General features: G+C 44.9%; 1 protein-coding gene across 1 annotated transcript; it reads right to left on the minus strand.

The window, feature by feature from the left end:
- Nucleotides 1-320: 320 nt before the first annotated feature.
- Nucleotides 321-5,066, minus strand: LOC139154748 (ribonuclease-like). The gene is made up of 2 exons (XM_070729696.1): nucleotides 4,944-5,066; nucleotides 321-2,082 (listed from the first exon to the last, which is right to left on the minus strand). Exon 2 carries the CDS (start codon nucleotides 2,066-2,068, stop codon nucleotides 1,625-1,627), a length of 444 nt encoding a protein of 147 aa, XP_070585797.1. The 5' UTR covers nucleotides 2,069-2,082; nucleotides 4,944-5,066; the 3' UTR covers nucleotides 321-1,624.
- Nucleotides 5,067-11,154: the final 6,088 nt, after the last annotated feature.

Genomic DNA, 11,154 nt, shown 5'->3' on the forward strand with positions numbered 1-11,154 from the left:
AGCCCTAACTTTAAAATCATCTCATAGTTGATTAGCCTCTTTTCAGATTTTCAGCTCATTCCTGAAATCTGAATCTAAGGTATTTTTTTTCTCTAAAGGAAAGTGTATCACTATGGGGATTGTAGTGAATAAATTGTCCTAAACCATTTGAAGAGAATATCAAAACTCATTAAGCCAACAATGTTGTTATTGGGTGTCATGTTTGTTGCCCAAAAAACAACAACAAAACAACTGTTGGGGATGGCAAATAATGAAAAAACAGATTTTAAAAAGTCATACATTTCCAAATAACAATAGTAATAGTAGTAGTAATAACAGAATGCTATTTAAACAAAGACTTTATTGCATGAAGCTGCTACAGGAAAAGATTCAGGCATAAACTATAAATTGATATTTTCCGGTTTACATCAATCCCAGAAATAATAACATACAATTTCATTCTTTATTTTCCATCAAACATTTGGTGATGGGGGTGAAAACACCCATCAGAACCTTTCAAGTGACCAGGAATCGATCTGAACAAGAAATGGCTCAGAAATTCAATTCTCTTTTTTAAAAGTATTTGTTTCTTTAAAAAAAATATTTTTGAAAGAAAATTGTCTTAAATTTTAATTTAACTTGACAGTTTAAAATGAATATAATTAATTTTTATTTACTTAATATATTTTAATTGAATTAAGGTAAAATTAATTATAATTGAATTTGTACCTTTTATATTTATAAAAGAAATTCAGACTACTGTTTCTTGAGTACCTAAACTTATGCTTCAACTTTTATTATGGTCACAGACCAGCATTACGCCTCAAAACACATTTCCCCAGGAAGGAAAGCAAATTGTCTATTTTAAAATGAAAGATGGCTATGGAAAACATTTCCTAGCAAAGATTTTGACCCTATAAACATAATCTGGGTATGTAGTACTTCAAATATCATGACTTCTCACATGTCATGTGAGAAGTCCTGATATCTAAGTTACATCGCTGAAGAATGCTAGTTTGGGGTGGCTGCTAAATACTCCAATTTCAACTTTTCTGTGTAGAATTATTACTCTCAATTTTCCTGAGAAGGCAGAAAAAACCGAAAGTATGAAGTTAGAGATTAAGATTTTGATGGATATAACAGTCATTTTGATTCAGAGCCACTAGACGGCAGTGCAGAACAAAAATAGAAAGACTGAAATATATTGCTGCCATATTTGGGTTGAATGTCTATTAGATCAGAGCAAAAACTTCAGACTTGACTTTTTCAGACCTGACCGGTAAACTACAAGACCCAGAATTCCCTAGCAGATTTTCTGTACCATTTTGCAGCCATCTTGTGGTCAGCAAATCCAGGTATGGTAACCAAATGAAGGCCTGCCATAGCTCAGATCCCCACAATTCCATTGGGGAATGGGAATCATCAGGAACCACAGTCCCAAACTATTTGGAGGTCCCTAGTTTGCCTAAAACAATTGGAGAGGAAGACTGAAAGAAGAGGGGAAGGCAGGTAGAAAAAATGAGAGAGAGAGAAGAACAAATTGTAACTGAAATATACCATTACACTAAAAATAGGAAATCCTCTTGGCTTCTAAAGCAGCTCAATATATATAATCCTTAACTAACCACTATGGTTGTTGATATTTCTAAAGAGCTTGTTTGAAATGCACTGGCAGGCCATTCACGCAGGCAATCCGGATCTGCTGGGTGCTAACCCTGCCTCGGTAGTTACAGTTGGGAGGCTCGTTTCTTCCCCCTGTCACACGGCAAGCAGTGAGCTCAAAGGCGCTATTGCTGTCATAGTAATTATCACTTGAGTAAGTCCCCCCATTGTTGCAGATGGCATCGACTGCTGTGGCTTCTCCATGGATGAAGGTGTTGGAAGGTTTACACTTGACGTTCGTCATTCCCCTTCGTTGCATCATCAGATTGCAATAGACCCGGGCATCCACTCCGCTATTGGCTCTTTCGGCGACATGCTGCCGGTGGAATTTACCATGACGGGTTTCTCTCTGGGCAAGAGTTGGCAACGATCCCAGCAGCAATGCCACAAAGAATACCAAAACCGAATACGCCAACATCCGAGGCATGGCGGCAACTACACCTAAAAGGGAAAACAATACAGATAGCAGAATTGATATCAGGGTGGTCTAATTGTTTCTTGTAAAAAGCATCTTTGGAACAACTATGAGCTAGATAACTGAGAATCTCCATAGATATATTGTATGTATGTATGTATGTATGTATGTATGTATGTATGTATGTATGTATGTATGTATGTCTTTTTTCCCCTTCTGTCAATGTCGTGGTTTTTTTTAATGTAAATAACCAATAAAGATATTTATTAAAAAAAAGAGAGAATCTCCATAGATATAACCACCGCTTACCAGGGGTGGGCTGCTAGATGGAACCAGTGTTCCCTCTAATTTTTTTGGGGGGGTGGGCGGAAAAGTATAGTGTCTGAGTGGCAGTCCCTTCGGGACTGGGCGGCACTCTTTCCCTCTCACTCTTTCCCTCTCGGCTTCTGGGCAGGTTTGAAAAACTCTGAGTTGATGATGATTTTTAAGTGAGCCATTGCTCACTGCTCAGCTTAGAGGGAACTATGGATGGAACACTAATTTGGGTTTACCGCTGCGGTTTGTGAATGCTAGTGGGGCCAGTGAGATTTTGCTTCTGCACCTGTGGCAGTAGCAAAATTGTGCATGGAGCCGCAGGTGCGCCCGTGTTTCGGTGAGGTTTTTTTTGCTTCTGCACATGCAGAAACACAGGCGCCCCTGCAGCTCCGTGCGCGATTTTTCTACCTCCGTTTATGCAGAAGCAAAATTGCCCTGGCCCTACTAGCACTCACAAGCCACTGCAGTGAGCCCAATTTAGCATTCCAGCTAGCAGCTTACCCCTGCCCCTAACTATTCAGCGGCAGAAACCCAGATGGGTTTGGACTTCCAGAACTTCTGAAGATTGATAAATCTCAATTTTTTAGATAAAAATTAGCTATCCCTAAGTGATTGGATGCAAACCATTGCCATATTCTCCAGACATTGGCTGAACTGCTCTAATATCTTTTATCTTAGATGGACATTTGAAAAAGGATTGTTACAAGAGAATTGTTAAAAGAGAATAGCTTCTATGAAGGAAATTAAATCACTGGGGAAAAGCAATTTCATTGTCTTATATCTGTGACTTGTTTTCAACTAACTTTGGCTTCTGGATCCAAAAATAACCATAGTTTTTGTCTATCACGTACACCTTTTAAGCTACAGGAAACCCTCAAATGTCATACAAATTGTGCATATAAAGTAAAGTAAAAACCTTGATGAGGTAGAAGAAAACTAACCAAATTTTTGAAACCAACATGCCTAATTAACTATAAAAAAGCTTAAAAATCAAATTCAACAAAAATTGTGTTAAAAATTGTTCCCCGGTATCAATTCAATTGAGTATATTTTTTCCTAGAATGGACGAGGGCCAAAGCAAAACCAATGCCAAAATTAGAACTGATTACAGGTAGTCCTTGACTTTACAACAGTCCATTTGGTGACAATCCAAAAGGTGATTTATGACCATTTTTCACACTTAATGTCGTTGCCACATCACTTCAATTAACTGATCAAAATGCAGACGCTTGGCAACTGACTCAAATTTATAAAGGCTGCAGGGTCATGTGATCCCCTTTTGTAATCTTTTGACAAGCAAAGGTCAATGGGGAAGCTAGATTCATTTAACATTTGTGTTACTAACTTAACAACTGCAGTGAATCACTTAACAATCGTGGCAAGAAAAGTTGTAAAATGGGGTAAAACTGCCTCACTTAACAACATAAATTTTGGGCTCAATTGTGATCATAGCCAGTGATGGGCTTCCAAAATTTTTACTACTACACTGTGGGCATGGCTTAAGCATTTTGTTTCAACATCTTTCAGTGCAAATTGGGCACTCTGGGGGTGAAGCTCCAAATTTTGCTACCGGTACTGCGTACCTGACCGTATCTGTAGGAGCCCATCACTGATCATAGTCCCCCACCTTCTAGAGAATGAAATATTTTGAGAGATATTAAAAGAGATTGAATAATTATACTTTCCCAAAGGAGAAATGGAGAAACATTTCTCCATTTCTTATAAATAGAAAGCAGTACCAAGTCTTTCTTAATAGCCTACAGCAGATGCCCATTATGAAATCCCAGCCTATTCACAGCCTATTCACAGCCTATTCACAGACAAAACACCTTCACCTCCAGTGATGAGATTAAAATTTACATCCTCCCCCACCTAGATTCTAAGGACAGACCTTTTAGGTCATAATAGGATTAACTCACCACCACTGAAATGATAAAAGACACTAGGCTCACTACATTGACAATCCCTGCAGCATTTCAAAAACTTGCACTCAACAAATTAATTTGTGCTCCAGTTCATCAATAAACTTTCTTAAGCAGCCCTCCATTTTATCTTGGAACTGAACCAGATAATTATTTTCCCTGCACTTTACAATTGCAAGCTTTTAGGAAAGTATTTGAAGAAGAATTAAAATAAACAGGGAAAAATAATAATGGAAAGACAGTTTGAATGCATCCCCATGTAACATGGTTACAGAGCAAACAAAAGGTAGAAAAAACTTCTCAAATGTCCTAGTCCAATTATTCAAGTCAGTATTCAGAAATTACAGTATTCAGAGCCAAACCTGGGCAATGCAGTTAGATGTCAAAATAGGAAAAAAGCAATTTCTGCTCTAGAGAAACAGAAGTGGAAGCTAGAAAGATATAGTTGGGCATCCCATGAAATGGATTGAATGCATCAATCTAAATGCCCCTTCCAATTTTTCTGATCATTCATTAAGGTTGACCATGAGGTTGGCCTAGATGGCTTCAAAAATGTTTTCTGTTCTTTCTGAATCTGATTCTTGATCTATATCCCCCCCCCCTTATCCACCAAGCTTCAAAGAAAATCTTTAGACATTTTAGGAACTCACCCAAAACTCTGAGGCTGGATCTCTCCTCCTGTTGATTTTTTTCAGTTGCTTTGCAGGAAAAAAGCAGACACGGCTTTCTCTGTGAGCTGTGTTTTCTCTCTTGTAGCGATGGGTGGAGGCAAGAGAAAGGAAGAAAACAAATTCCACGGAAATCCTAAAGTGCCAAAATATTTTGCAATTCAGCCTCTTGTGGAAAAGCGAAACCATCAAAAAGGAATGTTAGTTTTAAAAAAGTTATTGCTTGTTATTAAGAATACATGGCCCATTTATTGCTTTAATTTCCCTTGATGTGTTGGAATTTTAACTCTGTAATAATAAATTAGGTAATGAGCATAGACTTGTCCTGCAGCTGACAAAGTTGAAGAAAACATGTTAATTTGGCTTTCCCCCCTCTCTCTTAACAATGGGAAGAAAAACATCTGGAAGTGATTTAGTGGGTGAGGAAAAATAAAACATAAAAACTTGTTATTTAACAGTTGTTATATGTCAATTTTAGGAAGACAGTTGGGGATAGGATTTGTGTACAGCTAAAATTGAGAAAAAATCTAAGCTGCTTCCTTGGATGAAAGTAAAAATAAATTTGCATAGTGGCCAGATATATTGATCCTAGGATACTACGGCCATCATAAATATTGAACCAACTGCCAAACATAGACTGACATAGACTTTTCATTGGCATGAAAAGTAGCAACACTGGTGTATTGGAAGATCTTCAAGGAAATACCATTTGCTGCAAGAAAGAATTGTTAGGCCTGCAAAATGAATAAATAGACAATGAAGAAGCTAAATTCTCTGGAACTTTAGAATTTATAAATAAATAAATAAAATAAATATTGAGCCAATTGCCAAACATAGACTGACCTAGACTTTTCATTGGCATGAAAAGTAGCAACACTGGTGTATTGGAAGATCTTCAAGGATACCGCTTGTTGTATCTGCTCAGTTACAGCCGCAGAATAGAGCCGGGCGATAGGCGTCCCTATCCAGGGTGCTGATTGGCCGCCAGCCCATAGTTACAATGTAAGCGGGAAGTTTCTCTCTGCGGGATTGGGTGCTGCCTCAGGCAGCTTGTTATATATAAGCCTGTGTGTATATTATTGCTTAAGTCTGTACCTGCCAGGCCTGGCATGAGTTCTGTAATAAACTTCTGAGTTAACTGTGGCCTCTATTACATTGGCGACGAGGTAGCGAGCCTATGCGGAAGATTGACAGTTGTGACAGTAAGTCAGGATGTCTGTGCATTTAACATTCCCCCCCTTTGATCCTCAAGGGGAGACGTGGGACTCCTATGTCGCCCGTTTTGATTGTTTCCTGATCTCAAATGGATACCAGGACATTTCCGGGGATAGGAAGAGGTCCTATTTCTTGGGGTTTTGTGGACCCGATATGTTTGAGACAGCTCGTGCCCTGTTTGCCCCAGTTTCCATCCATGATGTGACTTGGGAGGATTTCTTGAAAACGTTACAAGATCATTATGCCCCTGCCCCTTCGAGGTGTGCTCGTCGCTACACTTTTTATCAGCGAAATCAAGCCGAAGGGGAGTCTATTAATGACTTTCTGGCTGCTCTCCGTAGAGCGGCATTATATTGTGAGTTTGGGGACCTTAATGACTACCTTTTGGATAGACTAGTTTTCGGAGTCAGAGACGGTCGCCTCAAGCGGCGCCTCCTGGCAATCCGGGATTTAACCTTTCAGGCTGCGGTGGCGGAGGCTCGTGCTTTCGAGTTATCTACACAATCTTTGGCTTCTATGGACAGCTCAGTTAATGCCACGCAAAAGGCAGCCACTGTTTCGGATAAACCTAAGCTGGCCCCGAAGGAGGTGGGCGATGTAGGGGGCGAAGAAGATGAAGAGGTCTGCAGATTGGCTACTAATCGGGCTAGGGAAGCACCGACGGGACGTCCTCGTCCTCCTTTGTCGCCTTGCCGTGGTTGTGGGGGGGGGTCATTATCGTTCAAATTGCCCGTCCCGAGATGTGGCATGTTGGCGATGTGGTGCCAAAGGTCACATTGCCAGAGTTTGCCGGTCTCGTAGATCCCCGGCTGCCCCGTTCCGGGAGCAGCGTGAGTTTTCTGGCTTCAATTCTCGGGAACAAAGAAGATTTCCCCCCCCTAGAAGAGATGACTGCAACGCGGTGTACAGCTGCCATCGTCCGGTTTCGTCTTATGTCAGGAGGACCGCCGGCTCGGCTGAGAAAATTTCTGTGGTGGTTCAATTGGGGGGTTCTCGTTGTAACATGCAGGTAGACACCGGTTCTGCTCATTCCTTAATTTCTTGGGCCACCCTCAAGTGCTGTTTCCCTGCATGGAGGAAGAGTCGCCTGCTGCCCTGCGCTTTGAGCCTGAGGGATTACCAAGGAGCTGCAATTCCTATCATCGGAGAAGGCCGTTTTGCAGTCCGCTTCAAGACTTTCGCCGGTAGACTGCCTCTCGTAGTGGTGGATGGACCCTTTGCCAGCCTCCTCGGACTGGACTGGTTCTCTTCTCTGGGACTCTCCGTGGAGGGGGTTAACGCAATTGTGGGGGAGTCGGGATTTGAACAGCTGGCACGGGAGTTCCCTGCCGTTTTTGACTGCAATTTGGGCCGTTATACTGGCACCCCCATCTCGTTCAATTTAGATCCTAAGGTTCCAGCAGTTCGCTTAAAGGCCCGCCGTGTCCCTATTCCCCTCCGTCCCAAAGTAGATGCAGAGTTGGACAGATTAATTGCCCAGGGGGTTTTAGAGCCAGTAGATCAGGCTACATGGGAGACCCCTGTGGTGATTGCTTTCAAGGGGGATGGGGGAATCAGATTGTGTGGGGATTATAAGTGCTCTGTGAATCGTGCATTGGCCCACCATTCATACCCCTTGCCAGTGGTGCAACAGCTGCTACACACTCTGGGGGAGGGTTGGGTGTTTGCCAAGCTCGATTTATCCCAAGCTTACCAGCAGCTCCCCGTAGACTCCCTAACAGCCGAGGCCCAGGCGATCATCACCCATAGGGGGGTATTTAAATGCCACAGACTGCAGTTCGGGGTTTCCATCGCCCCAGGCATCTTCCAAGGACTGATGGAGCGCCTATTATATGGACTGGAAGGAACTGTGCCGTATTTCGATGATGTTCTAGTGTCGGGGAGTTCCACAGACGAATTAATGGCACGAGTAAGGAAGGTTTTGGCTAAATTCAGGGAGGCTGGGCTTAAACTGAAAGCTAAGAAATGCTTGTTTGGTGTGCCCCAGGTCGAGTTTCTAGGTTTCACGGTGGATGGGCAGGGAATACACCCCACTCCTGAAAAGATTCGTGCCATCAGAGATGCCCCCAGGCCACAATCCAAGGGGGAGCTTCAGGCGTTCCTGGGTTTACTAAATTTTTATGCGGTCTTCATCCCGCATAAAGCATCGGTGGCTGAGCCTTTACACAGACTTCTGGACAAACAGTCCCTTTGGCATTGGGGAAAGAGGGAGGAAGCCGCGTTCTTGGGGGTTAAGGAGTTACTCACTTCTAATAACATCTTGGCTCAATACTCACCTGGATTGCCCCTGGTGCTCACCTGTGACGCTTCTCAATATGGGGTGGGCGCAGTCTTAAGCCACAGACTGCCTAATGGTACAGAAGCCCCCCTGGCTTTCTTCTCCCGCACGCTGGCTAAAGCGGAACGTAATTACGGCAACATCGACAAGGAGGCGCTGGCTCTGATTGCTGGAGTCCGAAGGTTCCACGAGTACCTGTATGGCCGTCACTTTGAACTGGTGACCGACCACCAGCCGTTATTGGGTTTATTGTCTGGGTCCCGTCAAAGCCCTGTAGTAATCTCCCCCAGGATGTCACGATGGATAGTTTTCCTTGCAAACTATAATTACACTTTATCATACAAACCTGGGCGCCACATATCTCATGCAGATGCCCTTAGCAGATGCCCCCTGGCCGAAGTTCTAGTGGATCCCGCACCTGCATGTTCAGTCTTTGCGTTGTCAGAAGGAGGTCTTATTTTATCTGCAGCCGAGGTAGCTTGGGAAACCGGGCGGGATTTCATCTTGTCCCAGGTAAGGCAATGGGTGTTAAGGGGGTGGCCTGCCTCAGCCCCTGCCGAGGAGTATGTGCCCTTCTTCAGGTGTCGGAACGAGTTCTCCGTGGAAAGAGGAATTCTGCTGAGAGGGTGCAGGGTGGTAATTCCGTGCAAGCAGCGCAGCCAGGTATTATCTCTCTTGCATGATGGCCATCCAGGCATTGTGCGCATGAAAAGCCTGGCGAGGGATTACGTGTGGTGGCCGGGGCTGGATAAGGGGGTAGAGCAAAGAGTGGCAGATTGTAGGACATGCCAAGAGCACCGGCCTTTCCCTCCCCGGGGTGAGCCATTGGCCTGGGAGCCGCCTGCGGGCCCCTGGGCTCGGATACATATTGATTTGGCCGGCCCCTTCATGGGGCAGTCTTTTCTAGTAATGGTGGATGCACACTCTAAGTGGGTGGAGGTGGTGCACCTAAAATCCACACAGTCACAAACGATTATAGAGGCACTGATGACAGTATTTGCCACGCAAGGGTTTCCAGACCTCCTGGTTTCCGACAACGGCCCGCAATTCACATCTGTACTGTTCGAGTCATTCTTGGCATCGGTGGGCATCCGCCACGCGCTGACCTCGCCTTGGCATCCGGCCAGTAATGGCCAGGCGGAACGGGCAGTTAGGTCAGTCAAGGAGTCTTTAAAGAAGATGACTGGGGGTTCCTGGCAGAAAAGGTTGGCAGATTTGTTATTAGCACAGCACACTACACCTTGTGTGGCCACTGGCAAGACCCCTGCAGAACTATTAATGGGTCGCAAACTTCGAATAGTTTTAGATAGGCTTCACCCGTGGTATTCACAGTCGGTGCCTTGGCCAGAAACCCCGGCCAGAATGGTGAAAGTGGGTGACCGGGTGTTTGCGCGCTCATATTCTGGAGAGCAGAATTGGGCTGAAGGAGAAATAAGCAGGGAGCTGGGTCCCAGGTCTTTTGAGGTCATGTTAAGGGATGGCCGAGTGTGGAGGAGACATTTGGACCAAATTCGGTTAGACAAGGGAATGGATACTGGTGAGGAAAGGGGTCAAGGCCACCCAGGAATTGTTAGGGAGGAAACCCTAAATCGGGGTGGAAGTAATGGGGGAACTGGCAGCTCGGAAGAAGCCTCGCCGTTTGTAAGCGAGGGAAGCAGAGAGGCGAGTCCGGAGACCAGGGAGGAACAAGAAATTGAACCACGGAGATCGGGACGTATTTGCAAGAGACCGGAATATTTGAAAGATTACGTATGTGCTAACGAAAGGGATAGGAGTGTTGTATCTGCTCAGTTACAGCCGCAGAATAGAGCCGGGCAATAGGCGTCCCTATCCAGGGTGCTGATTGGCCGCCAGCCCGTAGTTACAATGTAAGCGGGAAGTTTCTCTCTGCGGGATTGGGTGCTGCCTCAGGCAGCTTGTTATATATAAGCCTGTGTGTATATTATTGCTTAAGTCTGTACCTGCCAGGCCTGGCATGAGTTCTGTAATAAACTTCTGAGTTAACTGTGGCCTCTATTACACCGCTGGTGATCTTCATCCCCTGGCGCATTTTGCAGGAGGCCCGGGGGACATGGAGACCGGCGGCAGCCGCCATTTTGATTTTGGCTGAAATCTCGCGAGGCTTCGCGAGATCTCGGCCAAATGATCAGACCAGAGTGGTCTGATCGTGATGTGGTCCGGGCGGGGCCTGCCGGCCCTATAAAAGGGCTGACAGGCTCCAAGTTCGGCCTTTTCACCTGGACCTTCATCTTGAGCAGACACCCGCCCGCCCTCCTTATCTTGCAGTGTGCTACTTAGGGTCGCCCTAGGGGGCCGAATAGGAATTTTTGGCAATCTGGCCATTTAGCCATGACCATTTTTTCGCCTATTCCACACTGTGGAGACGGATAAACGGTTAGGGGGTGTGTGTCTCTGTGTTAGGCTGATTGGCTTACCTTTGGTCATTTGGGTAGGCAGGTTAGGGGCGGAAAACTGGGTGGTGGTTTAGCAACTGCGTGTTCTCCGTTGGGCATCTTGGGGATGATTGACAGGTTCTCTCCAAAGGCTTGTGGTTTTGACGACCTGAGCAGTTGGGGGGAACCTGTCTTTGGGTCCCGCCCATTTAATTCCCCTTGTAGCTGGTGGGACCTCCCACATGCAAGTGCATGGCAAGGTCTCAGGTGAGGGAGTGGTCCCTCACCTGGATTAGCATGGAGCTAC

The sequence above is a fragment of the Erythrolamprus reginae genome, chromosome Z, assembly GCF_031021105.1.
Source record: "Erythrolamprus reginae isolate rEryReg1 chromosome Z, rEryReg1.hap1, whole genome shotgun sequence".
In the NCBI taxonomy this organism is placed as follows: Eukaryota; Metazoa; Chordata; class Lepidosauria; order Squamata; family Dipsadidae; genus Erythrolamprus; species Erythrolamprus reginae.